Raw genomic sequence first — 21380 nt, 5'->3', positions numbered from 1 at the left:
AGTGAAACATCTCTAGGCGCTTCACAGGAGCATTATGAGATTTTTAAAAATTTACACCCTGCCTTGCATAAGTAGAAATTAGCGCAGGTGAGCAAAAGCTGGTTCAAAGAGGTCGGTTTTAAGCAGCGCCTTGAAGGAGGAAAGAGAGGTAGAGAGGTGGAGGGGTTTAGGGAGGGTGTTCCAGAGCTTGGGGCCCAGGCAACAGAAGGCACGGCCACCGATGGTGGAGTGATTATAATCAGGGATGCTCAGGAGGGTAGAATTAGAGGAGCGCAGAGATCTCGGGGGGTTGTGGGGCTGGAGGAGATTACAGAGATAGGGAGGGGGCGAGGGCCATGGAGGGATTTGTAAACAAGGGTGAGAACTTTGAAATTGAGGTGTTGCCTAACCGGGAGCCAATGTGGGTCAGCGAGCACAGGGGGTGATGGGTGAGCGGGACTCGGTGCGAGTTAGGACACGGGGCAGCGAGCACAGGGGGTGATGGGTGAGCGGGACTCGGTGCAAGTTTGGACACGGGGCAGCGAGCACAGGGGGTGATGGGTGAACGGGACTCGGTGCAGGTTAGGACACAGGGGCAGCGAGCACAGGGGGTGATGGACGAGCGGGACTCGGTGCGAGTTAGGACACAGGGCAGCGAGCACAGGGGGTGATGGGTGAGCGGGACTCGGTGCGAGTTAGGACACAGGGCAGCGAGCACAGTGGGTGATGGGTGAGCAGGACTCGGTGCGAGTTAGGACACGGGGCAGCGAGCACAGGGGGTGATGGGTGAGCGGGACTCGGTGCGAGTTAGGACACGGGGCAGCGAGCACAGGGGGTGATGGGTGAGCGGGACTCGGTGCAGGTTAGAACACAGGGGCAGCGAGCACAGGGGGTGATGGGTGAGCGGGACTCGGTGCGAGTTAGGACACAGGGCAGCGAGCACAGGAGGTGATGGGTGAGCAGGACTCGGTGCGAGTTAGGACACGGGGCAGCGAGCACAGGGGGTGATGGGTGAGCGGGACTCGGTGCGAGTTAGGACACGGGGCAGCGAACACAGTGGGTGATGGGTGAGCGGGACTCGGTGCGAGTTAGGACACGGGGGCAGCGAGCACCGGGGGTGATGGGTGAGCGGGACCCGGTGCGAGTTAGGACACGGGGCAGCCAGCACAGGGGGTGATTGCTGAGCGGGACTCAGTGCGAGTTAGGACACAGGGCAGCGAGCACAGGGGGTGATGGGTGAGCGGGACTTGGTGCGTGTTAGGACACAGGGCAGCGAGCACAGGGGGTGATGGGTGAGCGGGACTCGGTGCGAGTTAGGACACGGGGCAGCGAGCACCGGGGGTGATGGGTGAGCGGGACTCGGTGTGAGTTAAGTCCCAGGGGCAGTGAGCACAGGGGGTGATGGGTGAGCGGGACTCGGTGCGAGTTAGGACATGGGGCAGTCAGCACAGGGGGTGATGGGTGAGCGGGACTTGGTGCGAGTTAGGACACGGGGCAGTGAGCACAGGGGGTGATGGGTGTGCGGGACTTGGTGCAGGTTAGGACACGGGGCAGTGAGCACAGGGGGTGATGGGTGAGTGGGACTTGGTGCGAGTTAGGACACGGGGAAGCCGAGATTTGGATCACCTTTAGTTTTCGCAGGGTACAACGCAGCCAGGAGTGCGTTGGAATAATCGAGTTTAGAGACAATGAAGGCATGAATGAGGGTAGACGTGTTTGACAGAGGCCAGTCAACAAAGGCCAAGGCTGTCACTGCCGGACTATCCGTATCCATGGCTTGCCCAATTGTCCCGGGGCCAATATTTCTCCCTCAACCAACAACACTAAAAAAAAGTGATTATCTGGCTGGTAATAAAGTGGACGAATTAACTGCGCAGATAGCAGTAAACGGGTATGATGTAATTGGGATTACGGAGACTTGGCTCCAGGGTGACCGAGACTGAGAACTCAACATCCAGGGATATTCAATATTCAGGAAAGATAGACAGAAAGGAAAAGAATGTGGGGTAGCATTGCTGGTTAAAGAGGAAATTAACACAATAGTAAGGAAGGACATGAGCATGGATGATGTGGAATCAGTATGGGTGGAGCTACGGAATACCAAAGGGCAGAAAACGCTAGTGGGAGTTGTGTATAGACCACCAAACAGTAGTAGTGAGGTTGGGGATGGCATCAAACAGGCATGCAATAAAGGTACAGCAGTTATCATGGGTGACTTTAATCTACATATAGATTGGGCTAACCAAACTGGTAGCAATACGATGGAGGAGGATTTCCTGGATGGTTTTCTGGACCAATATGTCGAGGAACCAGAGAGCTGGCTATCCGAGACTGGGTGTTGTGTAATGAGAGAGGATTAATTAGCAATCTTGTTGTGCGAGGCACCTTGGGGAAGAGTGACCATAATATGGTAGAATTCTTCATTAAGGTGGAGAGTGACACAGTTAATTCAGAGACCAGCGTCCTGAACTTAAAGAAAGGTAACTTTGATGGTATGAGACGTGAATTGGCTAGGATAGACTGGCGAATGACACTTAAAGGGTTGACGGTGGATAGGCAATGGCAGACATTTAAAGATCACATGGATGAACTTCAACAATTGTAAATCCCTGTCTGGAGTAAAAATAAAACGGGGAAGGTGGCTCAACCGTGGCTAACAAGGGAAATTAGGGATAGTGTTAAATCCAAGGAAGAGGCATATAAATTGGCCAGAAAAAGCAGCAAACCTGAGGACTGGGAGAAATTTAGAATTCAGCAGAGGAGACAAAGGGTTTAATTAGGAGGGGGAAAACAGAATATTAGAGTAAGCTTGCAGGGAACATAAAAACTGACTGCAAAAGCTTCTACAGATACGTGAAGAGAAAAAGATTAGTAAAGACAAATGTAGGTCCCTTGCAGTCGGATTCGGGTGAATTTATAATGGGGAACAAAGAAATGGCAGACCAATTGAACAAATACTTTGGTTCTGTCTTCACTAAGGAAGACACAAATAACCTTCCGGAAACACTAGGGGACAGTGGGTCTAGTGAGAAGGAGGAACTGAAGGATATCCTTATTAGTCAGCAAATTGTGTTAGGGACATTGATGGGATTGGAGGCCGATAAATCCCCAGAGCCTGATAATCTGCATCCCAGAGTACTTAAGGAAGTGGCCCTAGAAATAGTGGTGGTCATTTTCCAACATTCTATAGACTCTGGATCAGTTCCTATGGACTGGAGGATAGCTAATGTAACACCACTTTTTAAGAAAGGAGGGAGAGAGAAAATGGGTAATTATAGACCGGTTAGCCTGACATCAGTAGTGGGGAAAATGTTGGAATCAATTATTAAGGATGAAATAGCAGCACATTTGGAAAGCAGTGACAGGATCGGTCCAAGTCAGCATGGATTTATGAAAGGGAAATCATGCTTGACAAATCTTCTAGAATTTTTTGAGGATGTAACGAGTTGAGTGGATAAGGGAGAACCAGTGGATGTGGTGTATTTGGACTTTCAAAAGATTTTTGACAAGGTCCCACACAAGAGAATAGTGTGCAAAATTAAAGCACATGTTATTGGGGATAATGTAGTGACATGGATAGAGAACTGGTTGACAGACAGGAAGCACTGAGTAGGGATAAACGGGTCCTTTTCAGAATGGCAGGCAGTGACTAGTGGGGTACCGCAAGGTTCAGTGCTGGGACCCCAGCTATACATTAATGATTTAGACGAAGGAATTGAATGTAATATCTCCAAGTTTGCAGATGACACTCAGCTGAGATGTGAGTGTGAGATGTGAGAAGGATGCTAAGAGGCTGCAGGGTGACTTGGACAGGTTATGTGAGTGGGCAAATACATGGCAGATGCAGTATAATGTGGGTAAATGTGAGGTTATCCACTTTGGTGGTAAAAACAGGAGGGCTGATTATTATCTGAATGGTGACAGATTGGTAAAGGGGGAGGTGCAATGAGACCTGGGTGTCATGGTACATCAGTCATTGAAGGTTGGCATACAGGTACAGCAGGCGGTGAAGAAGGCAAATGGCATGTGGCCTTCATAGCGAGGGGATTTGAATATAGGAGCAGGGAGGTCTTACTACAGTTGTACAGGGCCTTGGTAAGGCAACACCTTGAATATTGTGTTCAGTTTTGGTCTCCTAATCTGAGGAAGGACATTCTTCACCAGACTGATTCCCGGAATGACAGGACTGACATATGAAGAAAGACTGGATCGACTAGGCTTGTATTCAATGGAATTTAGAAGAATGAGAGGGGATCTCATAGAAACATATAAAATTCTGACGGGATTGGACAGGTTAGATGCAGGAAGAATGTTCTCAATTTTGGGGAAGTCCAGAACCAGGGGTCACAGTCTAAGGATAAGGGGTAAACCATTTAGGACCAGATGAGGAAAAACTTCTTCACCCAGAGAGTGGTGAACCAGTGGAATTCACTAGCAAAGAAAGTTGTTGAGGCCAGTTTGTTAGATATATTCAAAAGGGAGTTAGATGTGGCCCTTACGGCTAAAGGGATCAAGGGGTCTGGAGAGAAAGCAGGAAAGGGGTACTGAGGTGAATGATCAGCCATGGTCATATTGAATGGTGGTGCAGGCTCGAAGGGCCGAATGGCCGACTCCTGCACCTATTCTCTAAGTTTCTATGTTTCTATTATCACATTGCTGTTCATGGGAGCTTGCTGTGCGCAAATTGGCAGCATTACAGTGACTACACTCCAAAAGTACTTTGTTGGCTGTGAGGCGCTTTGGGACATCCGGTGGTCGTGAAAGGCGTCAGAGAAATGCAAGTCTTTCCTCAGTAGAAGTCTTATCTGAAACTTTTCTTCTGCTTTCTATCCTGAAGACGCTGACATTACCGGGTAGTCCATTCCACGAGAACCAGCAGCCCTCTAGTACCAGACCTAAGTGACGTGAGACAGCGTCGGTGGTATTTCTCCAGCGACTTGAGATGTCTACTGTACATGGTCCATGTCTCTGAGCCATACAGGAGGGCGGGTATCACTACAGCCCTGTAGACCATGAGCTTGGTGCCAGATTTGAGGGCCTGGTCTTCAAACACTCTCTTCGAACACGAGGGTGGGGGGCAATCGATTTTTCGATGCGGAATTTCGGTGGGTTACATGTTTAATGGTGAAGTGCGACATCACCACTGACACCTGGGAGTCCTTGGCTGAAGACTGCCTGAGGTGGAGAAAATGCATCCGGGAGGGCGTGGAGCTCCTCGACTCTCAACGCCGCGAGCATGAAGAGGTCAGGCGCAGGCAGCGGAAGGAGCGCGCGGTAAATCAGTCCCACCCACCACTTCCCCCGACGAATATCTGTCCCAGCTGTCACAGGGGCTGTGGCTCCCGTATTGGACTGTTCAGCCACCAAAGAACTCGCTTTTGGAGTGGAAGCAAGTCTTCCTCGATTCCGAGGGACCGCCTATGATGATGATGCTGATGTTCATCAGTATCGGCCGCTATCGGGTCCCGGCCGAAAAATTCCCGACCTAAATTTGGGTCGGCTCGGCCGTTGACCCCAAAGCTGCGGGCACGAGAATCCACCGAATGGCCTCCGCAAACGGATGGTAACGGATCTCTCCGGGACCCTGAATTTCGGCCCCCTGAAGTCCAAACCTATAGGCGACTTTCTCCTCCAGTTATAGACTTGAATGTTGGGGGCATGATTAAGAAGTTTGCAGATGATACTAAAATTGGCCGTTTGGTTGAAAATGAAGACGAAAGCTGTAGACTGCAGGAAGATATCAATCAACTGGTCAGGTGGGCAGAGCAGTGGCAAATAGAATTTAATACGGAGAAGTGTGAGGTAATGCATTTGGGGAGGGCTAACAAGGCAAAGGGAATACAGATTAAATGATGGGACAGTGAGAAGTGTAGAGGAACAGAGGGACCTCGGAGTGCAGGTCCACAGATCCCTGAAGGTAGCAGGCCAGGTAGATAAGGTGGTTAAGAAGGTATACAGAATACTTGCCTTTATTAGCCAAGGCATAGAATACAAGAGCAGGGGTTTATGCTTGAACTGTATAAAACACTGGTTAGGCCACAACTGGAGTACTGCGTGCAGTTCTGGTCACCACATTAGAGGAAGGATGTGATTGCACTGGAGAGGGTGCAGAGGAGGTTTATGAGGATGTTGCCAGGACTGGAGAATCTTAGCTATGAGGAAAGATTGGATAGGCTGGGTCTGTTTTCATTGAAACAGGAGAGGCTAAGGGGAGACCTGACTGAGGTGTACAAAATTATGAGAGGCCTGGATAGAGTGGATAGGATGGACCTGTTTCCCTTACAGGGGTCAACAACCAGGGGACATAAATTTAAAGTTATTAGGGGGAGGTTTAGAGGGGATTTGAGGGGAAATGTCTTCACCCAGAGGGTGGTGGGGGTCTGAGGCGGAACTCACTGCCTGAAAGGGTGGTAGAGGCAGAAACCCTCACCACATTTAAAAAGTACTTGGATGTGCACTTGTAACCGACAGGGCTACGGACCGAGAGTGGGAAAGTGGGATTAGGCTGGATGGCTCTTGGTCGGCCGGCACGGACACGATGGGCCGAAATGGCCTCCTTCCGTGCTGTAAACCTCTATGATTCTATGGTGATCCTCGTAGCTTTGGAGAGCAAGTTCCCAAGTTAATTTGGATGTGTGGATTCCAGTGATCTCAAAAAAAAGGGGGGCACTTGTTTTAAAACTTCTTACAAAAAAATAGTTGTCTAGCTATTGAGTTGGGATTGGGTTTGCCAGTCAAGTGATGTTTGCAAGACTCAATAAAACCCCGGCCAGTTGGGTTTGGGGGATCCACAATGAGGCAGGTGGTTGTGAGCCTGGTGGATGAATTGGTAATGTGAAATGTGATTGCTAAACCTTTGCTAATAAACCAATTAGTTCTTAATGACAATGTGTTGCAACGAATTCTTAAGCAAAATGACCATGAAGCAAGTACATTCAATGAGTTCATGGCTGAACATGCAACTTCAGTATCCATTCCTGCTTTCTCTCCATACCCCTTGTTCCCCCTAGTAGTAAGGACTACATCAAAACTCCTTTTTGAATATATTTCGTGAATTGGCCTCAACAACTTTCTGTGGTAGAGAATTCCACAGGTTCACAATTCTCTGGGTGAAGAAGTTTCTCCTCATCTCAGTCCTAAATGGCTTACCCCTTATCCTTAGACTGTGACCCCTGGTTCTGGACTTCCCCAACTTTGGGAATATTCTACCTGCATCTAACCTGTCGAAACCCGTCAGAATTTTAAACGTTTCTATGAGATCCCCTCTCATTCTTCTGAACTCCAGTGAATACAAGCCCAGTTGATCCAGTCTTTCTTGATAGGTCAGTCCCGCGATCCCGGGAATCAGTCTGGTGAACCTTCGCTGCACTCCCTCAATAGCAAGAATGTCCTTCCTCAGGTTAGGAGACCAAAACTGTACACAATACTCCAGGTGTGGCCTCACCAAGGCCCTGTACAACTGTAGTTACACCTCCCTGCCCCTGTACTCAAATCCCCTCGCTATGAAGGCCAACATGCCATTTGCTTTCTTAACCGCCTGCTGTACCTGCATGCCAACCTTCAATGACTGATGTACCATGACACCCAGGTGTCATTACACTTCCCCTTTTCCTAATCTGTCACCATTCAGATAATAGTCTGTCTCTCTGTTTTTACCACCAAAGTGGATAACCTCACATTTATCCACATTATACTTCATCTGCCATGCATTTGCCCACTCACCTAACCTATCCAAGTCACTCTGCAGCCTCATAGCATCCTCCTCGCAGCTCACACTGCCACCCAACTTAGTGTCATCCGCAAATTTGGAGATACTACATTTAATTCCCTCATCTAAATCATTAATGTACAATGTAAACAGCTGGGGCCCCAGCACAGAACCTTGCGGTACCCCACTAGTCACTGCCTGCCATTCTGGAAAGTACCCATTTACTCCTACTCTTTGCTTCCTGTCTGACAACCAGTTCTCAATCCACGTCAGCACACTACCCCCAATCCCATGTGCTTTAACTTTGCACATTAATCTCTTGTGTGGGACCTTGTCGAAAGCCTTCTGAAAGTCCAAATACACCACAACAACTGGTTCTCCCTTGTCCACTCCACTGGAAACATCCTCAAAAAGTTCCAGAAGATTTGTCAAGCATGATTTCCCTTTCACAAATCCATGCTGACTTGGACCTATCATGTCACCTCTTTCCAAATGCGCTGCTATGACATCCTTAATAATTGATTCCATCATTTTACCCACTATCGATGTCAGGCTGACCGGTCTATAATTCCGTTTTCTCTCTCCCTCCTTTTTTAAAAAGTGGGATTACATTGGCTACCCTCCACTCCATAGGAACTGATCCAGAGTCTATGGAATGTTGGAAAATGACTGTCAATGCATCTGCTATTTCCAAGGCCACCTCCTTAAGTACTCTGGGATGCAGTCCATCAGGCCCTGGGGATTTATCGCCCTTCAATCCCATCAATTTCCCCAACACAATTTCCTGACTAATAAGGATTTCCCTCAGTTCCTCCTTCTTACTATACCCTCTGACCCCTTTTATATCCGGAAGATTGTTTATGTCCTCCTTAGTGAATACCGAACCAAAGTACTTGTTCAATTGGTCTGCCATTTCTTTGTTCCCCGTTATGTCTTCCCCTGATTCTGACTGCAGGGGACCTACGTTTGTCTTTACTAACCTTTTTCTCTTTACATATCTACAGAAGCTTTTGCAATCCGTCTTAATGTTCCCTGCAAGCTTCTTCTCGTACTCCATTTTCCCTGCCCTAATCAAACCCTTTGTCCTCCTCTGCTGAGTTCTAAATTTCTCCCAGTCCCCGGGTTCATTGCTATTTCTGGCCAATTTGTATACCACTTCCTTGGCTTTAATATTATCACTGATTTCCCTTGATAGCCACGGTTGAGCCACCTTCCCTTTTTTATTTTTACGCCAGACAGTGATGTATAATTGTTGTAGTTCATCCATGCGGTCTCTATATGTCTGCCATTGCCCATCCACTGTCAACCCCTTAAGTATCATTCGCCAATCTATCCTAGCCAATTCATGTCTCATACCTTCAAAGTTACCCTTCTTTAAGTTCTGGACCATGGTCTCTGAATTAACTGTTTCATTCTCCATCCTAATGTAGAATTCCACCATAATATGGTCACTCTTCCCCAAGGGGCCTCGCACAATGAGATTGCTAATTAATCCTTTCTCATTACACAACACCCAGTCTAAGATGGCCTCCCCCCTAACTGGTTCCTCGACATATTGGTCTAGAAAACCACCCCTTATGCACTCCAGGAAATCCTCCTCCATCGTATTGCTTCCAGTTTGGTTAGCCCAATCTATGTGCATATTAAAGTCACCCATTATAACTGCTGTACCCTTATTGCATGCACCCCTAATTTCCTGTTTGATGCCCTCCCCAACATCACTACTACTGTTTGGAGGTCTGTACACTAACACTAACGTTTTTTGCCCTTTGGTGTTCTACCCATATAGATTCCACATCATCCAAGCTAATGTCATTCCTAACTATTGCATTAATCTCCTCTTTAACCAGCAATGCTACCCCACCTCCTTTTCCTTTTATTCTATCCTTCCTGAATGTTGAATACCCCTGGATGTTGAGTTCCCAGCCCTGATCATCCTGGAGCCACGTCTCTGTAATCCCAATCACATCATATCTGTTAACATCTATTTGCATAGTTAATTCATCCACCTTATTACGGATACTCCTTGCATTAAGACACAAAGCCTTCAGGCTTGTTTTTTTAACACCCTTTGTCATTTTAGAATTATGATGTCGTGTGGCCTTTTTTGTTTCTTGCCTTTGTTTACTCGGCCTTCCACTATTGCTTTTTACCGTTCTACCATCTGTTCTGACTCCATATTACTTCGCCTTGTCTCGCTGCATAGGTTCCCATCCTCCCGCCATATTAATTTAAACATTCCCGAACTGCATTTGCAAATGTTACCCCCAGGACATCAGTTCCAGTTCTGCCCAAGTGCAGACCGTCCCTTTTGTACAGGTCCCACTTCTCCCAGAACTGGTTCCAATGTCCCAGGAATTTGAATCCCTCGCTCTTGCACCACTGCTCAAGCCACGTATTTATTCTAACTATCCTGCTCCCTCTACTCTGACTAGCACGTGGCACTGGTAGCAATCCAGAGATTACTACCTTTGAGGTCCTACTTTTTAATTTAACTCCTAGCTCCCTAAATTCGGCTTGTAGGACCTCTTCCCACTTCTTACCTATATCGTTGGCACCTACAGGTACCACGACAACTGGCTGTTCACCCTCCCTCTCCAGAATGCTCTGCAGCCGCTCCGAGACAGCCTTGACCCTTGCACCAGGGAGGCAACATACCATCCTGAGGCGCACTTGTAACCTAGTTAGGCTGCAGACCTAGCGCTGGAATGTGGGATTAGGCTGGGTGGCTCTTTGCTTGGGCCGGTGTAGACGTGGCCTCCTCCCGCGCTTGCAAATGTTTCCAGGGAACGGCACCCACCCTTTGACCAGCTCGACCACAATGAAATCGTTGCCGTCGCCGCTGTTGTAGAGAATCAGCCCATCGACGGCAGTGGTCTTGAACTGGAAGAAGAGGTGCATGGAGGTGTAGGCCTGAAGGGTGGCCAGCGCCAGGTAGCTGGCCTTGGTCTTAAAGGTCACCGGGTCGGCGATGATGTCCCTCATGCCAAAGAAGGCGTTGAGCTCACAGTGGCTGATGTCACCGTTCTTGCACAGGTCGATGTAGTGCAGGCCGTTGAATTCCAGGCTCTGCAGATGGCCAATGAAGTTGGAGGGCACGATGGAGATGAAACGCTTCTCCGTCATGATACCGGTCTCGATGTTGTGGAACTCCAGCCGGGTGTGGTCGCCCGCCATTTGTCCTGCAGACGACAAAAGCAAATACCGTTGAGAAATAAGAACTCGGCAGGCAGCGCCAGCTTACTTGTCTCGGTGTGAAGTTGCTGTCTGACTCGCACCGAGTCCCGCTCACCCGTCACCCACTGTGCTCGCTGCCCCCGTGTCCTAACTCGCACCGAGTCCCGCTCACCCATCACCCCCTGTGCTCGCTGACCCCGTGTCCTAACTCGCACCGAGTCCCGCTCACCCATCACCCCCTGTGCTCGCTGACCCCGTGTCCTAACTCGCACCGAGTCCCGCTCACCCATCACCCCCTGTGCTCGCAGCCCCCGTGTCCTAACTCGCACCGAGTCCCGCTCACCCATCACCCCCTGTGCTCGCTGACCCCGTGTCCTAACTCGCACCGAGTCCCGCTCACCCATCACTCCCTGTGCTCGCTGACCCCGTGTCCTAACTCGCACCGAGTCCCGCTCACCCATCACCCCCTGTGCTTGCTGACCCTGTGTCCTAACTCACACCGAGTCCCACTCACCCGTCACCCCCTGTGCTCGCTGCCCCGTGTCCTAACTCGCACCGTGTCCCGCTCACCCATCACCCCCTGTGCTCACTGCCCCGTGTCCTAACTCGCACCGAGTCCTGCTCACCCATCATCCCCTGTGCTCGCTGCCCTGTGTCCTAACTCGCACCGAGTCCCGCTCACCCATCACCCCCTGTGCTCGCTGACCCCGTGTCCTAACTCGCACCGAGTCCCGCTCACCCATCACCCCCTGTGCTCGCTGACCCTGTGTCCTAACTCACACCGAGTCCCACTCACCCGTCACCCCCTGTGCTCGCTGCCCCGTGTCCTAACTCGCACCGTGTCCCGCTCACCCATCACCCCCTGTGCTCGCTGACCCCGTGTCCTAACTCGCACCGAGTCCCGCTCACCCATCACCCCCTGTGCTCGCTGACCCCGTGTCCTAACTCGCACCGAGTCCCGCTCACCCATCACCCCCTGTGCTCGCTGACCCCGTGTCCTAACTCGCACCGAGTCCCGCTCACCCATCACCCCCTGTGCTCGCTGACCCTGTGTCCTAACTCACACCGAGTCCCACTCACCCGTCACCCCCTGTGCTCGCTGCCCCGTGTCCTAACTCGCACCGTGTCCCGCTCACCCATCACCCCCTGTGCTCACTGCCCCGTGTCCTAACTCGCACCGAGTCCTGCTCACCCATCATCCCCTGTGCTCACTGCCCGATGTCCTAACTCGCACCGAGTCCCGCTCACCCATCACCCCCTGTGCTCACTGCCCCATGTCCTAACTCTCACCAAGTCCCACTCACCCATCACCCCTGTGTTCGCTGACCCATGTCCTAACTCTCACCAAGTCCCGCTCACCCATTACCCACTGTGCTCCCTGACCTATATTGGCTCCCGGTTAAACAATGCCTCGATCTCATTCTTGTGTTCAAATCCCTCCATGACCTTCACCCCCTCCCTATTTCTGTAATCTCGAGCATATAAAGCTAGGCTGACACTCCACTGCAGTACTGAGGGAACGGCGCACTGTCAGAGGGGCAGTACTGAGGGAGCGCCGCACTGTCAGAGGGGCAGTACTGAGGGAGCGCCGCATTGTTGGAGGAGCAGTACTGAGGGAGCGCTGCACTGTCAGAGGGGCAGTACTGAGGGAACGGCGCACTGTCAGAGGGGCAGTACTGAGGGAGCGCCGCATTGTTGGAGGAGCAGTACTGAGGGAGCGCTGCACTGTCAGAGGGGCAGTACTGAGGGAACGCCGCACTGTTGTAGGGACAGTACTGAGGGAGCGCCGCACTGTCGGAGGGGCAGTACTGAGGGAGGGAACACAGCACTGTCGGAGGGGCAGTACTGAGGGAACACCGCACTGTCAGAGGGGCAGTACTGAGGGAACACCGCACTGTCGGAGGGGCAGTACTGAGGGAGTGCCGCACTGTCGGAGGGTCGGTACTGAGGGAGCGTCACACTGTCGGAGGTGCCGTCTTTCGGATGAGACGTTAAACCGAGGCCCCCTCTGCCCTCTCATGTGGATGTAAAAGATCCCATGGCACTATTTTGAAGAAGAGCAGGGGGAGTTCCCCCCGGTGTCCTGGGGCCAATATTTATCCCTCAATCCACATAACAAGAAATGTTTATCTGGGTCATTATCACGTTGCTGTGTGTGGGAGCTTGCTGTGCGCAAATTGGCTGCCGCGTTTCCCACAGTGCAACAGTGACTCCAAAAGTGCTTCATTGGCTGTAAAGCGCTTTGAGACGTCCGGTGGTCGTGAAAGGTGCTATATAAATGCAAGTCTTTCTTTCTTTTGTCCTCCAGCCTCACAACCAGCCCCGCGCCCCCCCCCCCCCCGGCCCAAACGCCCGACCAGCGCCAATGAAGCTCATACCATGGCCACAAAGACCATGGTAACAACGTCAGTTGGATATCTTCGGCCCAGTTGAAGGAGTCCCACACCACCAGCATTTCCTTGTTGTAATACATGACCCGCGTGACCAATGGCCAGAAATCACGACAGTAAGTTCAGTGACCTCACCAACGATCGTCACTATCATGAGGTGGGACCTCCCGCTGACAATGGACCACAGTTTGTGCCCGGCCAGTTCGCGGATTTCCTCGCTCATCATGCCATCGAGCATCGCCTTACTGCTCGGCACCATCCTCACAGCAACGGAGGCGTTGAGCGATTTGACCCGCGAGATCAAAGAGGGTTTGAAAGTCAACCGCGCGGCAGGCCACACATTCGACGGAGCGGTTCGAACCATTCTCCGCACGGACCATTCGACATCGCGCTCGCTCACGGGGGGGAGTCACCCGCTGAGCTCATGATTGGATGGAATCTTCGCTGGCTACAGGACATTCTCAAAACCCCCCCACCCCCCCCAGCCAAACCGAGCGCGACGATAACCAGACTCGCCTCCCAGATTTCAGAACGCCAACGGAAAGCGAAGTGGTACACTGAGCACAAAGCGACGAGCTCAAAAGCCCCGACTGAAGAACAGCGATTGGGGTCAGGGTGAAGCGGCCAAACCCGGAGTCATAAGCTCGCATCTTCACTTCCGATTCCACAACAGATCGGGCAAAGGTTCAGCCCTCACACCGACGAGCTCGCTGGTGGAGCGCGACGGAACGTGATGGAACGCTCGTAGACAGGCCAACAGACCGGCACGATGGGTCAGAGGCACTGTTCTGTTTCCCAACCGAAAACCTCGATCAAACACCGCAAGCTCCTCGCCGTTCTCAGTGCATCAGAACACGGCGTGGCTATCTCAGGGACTTTGTCTGTTCGCAGACTGTGTTTTTCAAAATGGGGTAAATATGTTGTGTTCACAGTCTATTTGTTTGTCACAGCTTACAGGCCGGGCGTCAGGACCCTGCGGGAGCTGTTCACACACTGCTGTAAAACGTGCTGGTTCATGCTGGCTTTAGGGACACCATTTTTGGGAGTTGCTATAACGGACACAGTTAGTTACAGTTCTCCTGTTTCAATCAGTCTGTTATTTACATACACAAGAGCCAGCAATATATCCCATCAAACCTCTCTCTCTCTGTCTGTTGCTCTCTCTCGGTTTGTCTGTCCCTCTGCCTGCCTATCTCTGTCTCTCTCTCTCCCTTTCTCTGTCTCCCTCTCTCTCTCTCTCTCTCTGTCGCTCTCTCTGTCTGTCTATCTCTCTGTCTCCATCTGTCTCTCTGTCTGTCCCTCTCTCTGTCTGTCCCTCTCTGTCTGTCTCTCTGTCTCTCTCTGTCTGTCTCTCTCTCTCTGTCTGTCTCTCTCCCTGTCTGCCTCGCTCTCTCTGTCTGTCTATCTCTCTCTCTCTTTCTCTCATTCTGTCTCTCTCTCTCTCTCTCTCACTGTCTCTCTCTGTCTGTCTCTCTGTCTCTCGCTGTCTGTCTCTCTCCCATTCTCTGTCTCTCTCCCTTTCTCTCTCTCTCTCTCTCTCTGTCTGTCTCTATCTGTCTCTCTCTGTCTGTCTCTATCTCTGTCTCTCTCTATCTGTCTCTCTCCGTCTCTCTCTATCTGTCTCTCTCTCTCTCTGTCTGTCTGTCTGTCTGTCTCTCTCTCTCTCTGCCGATCTGTGTGTGTGTCTCTTTGTCTCTCTCGGCCTCTGTCTGCCTTTCTCTGCCTATCTGTGTGTGTGTCTCTCTGTCTCTCCCTCTCTCTCTCTCTCTCTCTATCTCTCCCTCTCTCTGTCTCTCTCTCTCTCTGTCTCTCTCCCTCTCTCTGCCCCTCTCTCTCCTCTCTCTCTCCCTCTCTGTCTCTCTCTCCCTCTCTTTCCCTCTCTCTGTCCCTCTCTCTCCCTCCCCTCTCTCTCTCTCTCTGTCTCTCTCTCTCTGTCTCTCTCTCTCTCTGTCTCTCCTCCCTCTCTCTTTCCCCCCTCTCGGTCTCTCCCTCTCCCTCCCTCCCTCTTTCTCTGTCATGTATTCAACCAGCATTGTAACCCATGTATAAACTGACCTAAGTTGTACACCGTGAGAACACTGACCACTAGGTGGGAGACACTCCTAACCTGGGCCTTCAGGTATAAAAGGGGAAGCTCCACCCACCTTCATCACTTGAGTGCTAAGGAATAAAGGACAGGTCACAGACTGACCTTCTCTCAAGCATGGGCCTTGTGTGCATTTATACTGTGTAGTAAGGACGTATCAATGGCGACAAGAAACTGGGATTTAAACCACGCGAGCATGGCCACTAGCAGAACAGACGAGAGGTACTGTGTTAAGGAATGGTTGGGACAGAGATTCAACATTGTTAAAGCAGCACACAGTTCTCCAGGCAGACAAGGGCAGTCAGGCATGCCCCAACATGTAGTCGAACCCAGAGGGGGAGTTCGACAGAGACAATGGCAAGCTGAACAGTGATTCACGCCATTGCAAGGGACAATGCGGCCAGTAATGGGACCATCAACACCTGTTAATGGTGCACTCAAGGACAATAACAGGGGCAGTCAGGGACGATCGACTGGCAAGGGACCTTTTGTTTCAAACCGCAACTCATGCTGGAGGCGTGGAGGCACACACTCAGCCGGAGTTTGCAGAGATGAGCAAAATACCTGCAGAAATTGCAGAAATGGACACTGGGGGAAATCGCTGGAAGCTGAAGTTCAGCGAGTTCATGTGGAGCACGTATACAGTTCATACACCGGGACGCCACCGATAATGATGAAAGTGCTCCTCAATGGCATCCCAGTATCAATGGAGTTAGACACGGGTGCCAGCCAGTCCCTGATGGGCATCAAACAGTTCAAAAAGTTGTGGGCATCCAAGGCCAGGAGGCCAAAATTATTGCCGATTGACGCACAGCTACGGACTTACACAAAGCAGATCATTCCGGTGCTAGGCAGCGCCACGGTAGTCGTGACCCACAAAGATTCGGAGAACAGGTTGCTACTCTGGATTGTCCCAGGGGACGGTCCCGCACTACTGGGGAGGATTTGGCTTGCTGTCAGCTGTCATGAACTGGAAATGGAGCAATGTCAACGCAATTTCCTCTGTGGAGCGAGTATCATGCTCACAGGTCCTGGACAAATTTGACTCATTATTTCAACCCGGCATTGGCACTTTCATGGGGGCCAAGGTAGTGATTCACATAAACCCGGACGCCAGACCAGTACACCACAAGGCCAGAGCGGTGCCGTACGTGATGCGGGCAAAGATAGAAGGCGAATTGGACCGCCTGTTGAGGGAAGGCATCATCTCGCCAGTCGAATTCAGTGACTGGGCGAGCCCGATTGTGCCGGTGCTCAAGGCGGATGGGTCGGTCAGGATATGTGGCGATTACAAGGCCACCATCAATTGGGTGTCACTCCAAGACCAGTACCCGCTACCGAGAGCGGAGGACCTCTTTGCGACGCTATCCGGTGGCAAACTTTTTTCAAAATTGGACCTGACCTCAGCTTACATGACCCAGGAGCTGGCGAGTGAGTCGAAGAAGCTGACCACCATCACGACACACAAGGGGTTGTTTGAGTACAACAGATGTCCGTTCGAAATTCGCCCGGCCGCCGCGATCTTCCAACGAAATATGGAAAGCCTCCTCAAGTCGATTCCAGGGACGGTGGTTTTTCAGGATGACATCCTCATTACGGGTTACGATCCTGAAGAACACCTCCACAACCTGGAGGAGGTGCAACGCAGACTGGACCGGGTAGGTCTGCGACTGAAAAAGGCGAAGTGCGTCTTCCTAGCTCCAGAGGTAGAATTCCTGGGGATGAGGGTCGCAGCAGACGGGATCAGCCCTACTGCATCCAAGACGGAAGCGATCCAGAGAGCACCCAGACCCTGTAACACGACGGAGCTGCGTTCGTTCCTGGGGCTCCTGAACTATTTTGGTAACTTTCTTCCCAAATTGAGCACGCTGCTAGAGCCGCTACACGTGCTCCTACGCAAAGGTCGCGAATGGGTCTGGGGGGACAGCCAGGAAAGGGCTTTTAATAGAGCACGCAATTTGTTATGTTCCAACAATCTGTTAACGCTATATGACCCATGTAAGAAACTTGTGTTAACGTGCGATGCGTCGTCCTATGGTGTCGGGTGTGTGTTGCAGCATGTCAATGCCAATGGTCAGTTACAGCCGGTAGCTTATGCCTCCAGGAGTCTGTCCCAGGCCGAAAGGGGCTACGGGATAGTAGAAAAGGAGGCGCTCGCATGTGTATATGCGGTAAAGAAAATGCACCAGTACCTGTTTGACAGGAAATTTGAGCTGGAGACAGATCACAAACCCCTAACATCCCTTTTGGCCGACAACAAGGCCATAAATGCAAACGCATCGGCCCGCACACAGAGGTGGACACTCACGTTAGCCGCCTATGACCACACAATTCGGCACAGACCGGGCACCGAAAACTGCGCCGATGCACTCAGCAGGTTCCCACTAGCCACCACTGAGGGGGCTACCGAGCATGATGCTGAGATGGTCATGGCTGTTGAAGCTTTCAGAAGAAGGCTCACCCGTGACAGCCCGTCAGATTAAAGTCTGGACAAATAGAGACCCGCTATTGTCTCTTGTCAAGAAATGTGTCCTGAATGGGGACTGGGCAGCCACGTACAGGGCATGCCCTGAGAAATTTAAACCATTTCACAGGCGCAAGGATGAACTCTCAATTCAGGCCGATTGCCTACTGTGGGGAAACCGAGTAGTCATTGCCCAGATGGGCAGAGAGGTGTTCATCAGAGAACTCCACAATGGGCACCCGGGCATTGTCACGATGAAGGCAATTGCCAGGTCACACGTTTGGTGGCCAAGGATAGACGCAGATCTGGAAATTTGTGTTCGTAGGTGCAACACGTGTGCCCAGCTGGGCCATGCGCCCAGGGAAGCCCCCCTTAGCCCCTGGTCATGGCCCGCCAAGCCTTGGTCACGCATCCATGTGGACTACGCAGGTCCTTTCATGGGGAAAATGTTTTTGGTTGTAGTAGACGCCTACTCCAAATGGATCGAGTGTGACATTTTAAATTCAAGCACATCCTCTGCCATGGTAGAAAGTCTAAGGGCAATGTTCGCCGCCCACGGTCTACCGGACATCTTGGTCAGCGACAATGGCCCGTGCTTCACAAGCACTGAATTCCAGGACTTCATGGCAGGCAATGGAATTAACCATGTTAGAACGGCACCGTTCAAGCCGGCTTCAAACGGCCAGGCAGAACGAGCAGTGCAGATAATCAAACAGGGGATGCTCAGATTCCAAGGGGGTTCTCTACAAACCCACTTATCACGCCTCCTGTTGGCCTATAGATCCCGACCACACTCGCTCACAGGGGTTCCACCCGCAGAGCTACTCATGAAAAGGACGCTCAAAACCCGATTATCCCTTATACACCCCACCATGAAAGAAATTGTCCAGAGCAGGCGCCAGTCACAATATCACTACCATGACAGGAATGCGAGGGCGCGATGTATTGATGTAAATGATCCTGTTTTTGTCCTCAACTACGCTGCAGGTCCCAAATGGCTCGCAGGCACTGTTATTGCCAAAGAGGGAAATAGGATTCTGGTAGTTAAACTTACCAATGGACAAGTCTGCCGCAAACATGTGGATCAAACAAAAAGGAGGTTCAGCAACCCCATAGAAGAAGCAGAGGAAGAACACGATATAGAGTTCACTCCACCACAGGTGACTGAACACCGGAACCAAAGGGAGGTGAGCCCAGTCACTGTGGGCAGTCCGGACAGGCCTGAGGCACCGCAAACAGCAGACACTCAGGCCAGCGCCCAACAACCGGAGCCCCAACTCAGGCGCTCTACAAGGGAGCGTAAACCACCAGAGAGACTCAACCTGTGATCCCAATAAGACTTTGCGGGGGGAGGTGATGTCATGTATTCAACCAGCATTGTAACCCATGTATAAACTGACCTAAGTTGAACACCGTGAGAACACTGACCACTAGGTGGGAGACACTCCTAACCTGGGCCTTCAGGTATAAAATGGGAAGCTCCACCCACCTTCATCACTTGAGTGCTAAGGAATAAAGGACAGGTCACACACTGACCTTCTCTTAAGCATGGGCCTCGTGTGCATTTATACTGTGTAGTAAGGACGTATCATTCTCTCTGTCTCCCTCTCTCTCTCTCCCCTCTCTCTCCCTCCCTCTCTCAGTCTCTCCCTCTCTTTCTCTCTCCCTCTCAGTCTCTCTCCCTGTCTCTCCCCCCTCTCGGTCTCTCCCTCTCTCTCTCTCTCCTGCTCAATCTCTCTCTCTGTCTCTCCCTCCTCTCAGTCTCTCCCTCTCTCTCTCTCTCCCTCTTAGTCTCTCTCTCTATCTCTCCCCCATCTCTATCTCCCCCCTCTTGGTCTCTCTCTCCCTCTCAGTCTCTCCCTCTCTCTCTCTCTCCTGCTCAATCTCTCTCTCTGTCTCTCCCCCCTCTTAGTCTCTCCCTCTCTCTCACTCTCCCTCTCAGTCTCTCCCCCCTCTCTATCTCCCCCCTTTCAGTCTCTCCCTCTCTCTCTCTGTCTCTCCCCCATCTCTATCTCCCCCCTCTTGGTCTCTCTCTCCCTCTCAGTCTCTCCCTCTCTCTCTCTCTCCCTCTCAGTCTTTCTCTCTGTCTCTCCCCCATCTCTATCTCCTCCCTCTCAGTCTCTCCCTCTCTCTCTCTCTCCCTCTCGGTCTCTCTCTCTCTCCCTCTCTCCCTCACTGCTTTTCTTACAGAAGTTCATGAACTGATGATGTCACCACCCAGGATAAGGGTCCAGCCACTGAGGAGTGGGATGAGGAGGAATGCATTCACTCAGAGAGTGGTGAATCTTTAGAATTGAGTATATTCAAGGCTGAGATGAAATTATTTTTGGTTATTAAGGGAATCAAGGGACATGGGGATAGTGCAGGAGGAGTTTCACGACCACCAGAAATCCCAAAGCGCATTACAGCCAATGAAGTACTTTGTGAAGTGTAGTCACTGTTGTAATGTGGGAAACGCAGCAGCCATTTTTCGCACAGCAAGCTCCCACACACAGCAATGTGATAATGACCCAAATCATCTGTTTTTTTAATCCTGTTGATTAAGGGATAAATATTGGCCCCATGACACCGGGGAGAACTCCCCTGCTCTTTCTCCAATAGTGGCCGCAAGATCGTTTACGTCTGTCCTCTCGGGCCTCGGTTTCACGCCTCATCCGAAAGACGGCATCTCCGACAGTGCGGAGCTCCCTCAGTAGTGCCCCTCCGACAGTGCGGAGCTCCCTCAGTACTGCCCCTCCGACAGTGCGGAGCTCCCTCAGTACTGCCCCTCCGACAGTGCGGCACTCCCTCAGTACTGCCCCTCCGACAGTGCAGCGCTCTCTCAGTACTGCCCCTCTGACAGTGCGGCGCTCCCTCAGTACTGCCCCTCCGACAGTGCGGTGCTCCCTCAGTACTGCCCCTCCGACAGTGCAGCGCTCCCTCAGTACTGCCCCTCTGACAGTGCGGCGCTCCCTCAGTACTGCCCCTCCGACAGTGCGGCACTGCCTCAGTACTGCCCCTCCGACAGTGCGGCACTCCCTCAGTACTGCCCCTCCGACAGTGCGGCACTCTCTCAGTACTGCCCCTCCGACAGTGCAGCACTCCCTCAGTACTATCCCTCCGACAGTGCGACGCTCCCTCAGTCCTGCCCCTCCGACAGTGCAGCACTCCCTCAGTACTGCCCCTCCGACAGTGCGGCGCTCCCTCAGTACTGCCCCTCCGACAGTGCGGCGCTCCCTTAGTACTGCCCCTCCGACAGTGCGGCGCTCCCTCAGTACTGCCCCTCCGACAGTGCGGCGCTCCCTCAGTACTGCCCCTCCGACAGTGCGGCGCTCCCTCAGTACTGCCCCTCCGACAGTGCGGCGCTCCCTCAGTACTGCCCCTCCGACAGTGCGGCGCTCCCTCAGTACTGCCCCTCCGACAGTGCGACACTCCCTCAGTACTGTCCCTCCGACAGTGCGGCGCTCCCTCAGTACTGCCCCTCTGACAGTGCAGCGCTCCCTCAGTACTGCACTGGGAGCGTTGGCCTGGATTTTTGTGCTCAGATCCCTGGAGTGGGACTCGAACCCACACCCTTGTGACTCAGAGGCGAGTATG

General features: G+C 51.9%; 1 protein-coding gene across 1 annotated transcript in view; it reads right to left on the bottom strand.

The window, feature by feature from the left end:
* LOC139239484 (neurexin-2-like) overlaps positions 1–21380 on the bottom strand; it is a 1141616-nt gene that overhangs the window by 1008964 nt on the left and 111272 nt on the right. The window contains exon 8 of the mRNA XM_070868266.1: positions 10488–10869. Within this exon, the coding sequence (XP_070724367.1) occupies positions 10488–10869 (382 nt within the window). The remainder of the gene's footprint in view (positions 1–10487; positions 10870–21380) is intronic.

The sequence above is a fragment of the Pristiophorus japonicus genome, chromosome 27 (assembly GCF_044704955.1).
Source record: "Pristiophorus japonicus isolate sPriJap1 chromosome 27, sPriJap1.hap1, whole genome shotgun sequence".
Classification (NCBI taxonomy): Eukaryota; Metazoa; Chordata; class Chondrichthyes; family Pristiophoridae; genus Pristiophorus; species Pristiophorus japonicus.
The sequence above is the reverse complement of the archived record's forward strand: the minus strand, read 5'-3'. Positions and strand labels throughout refer to the sequence as shown.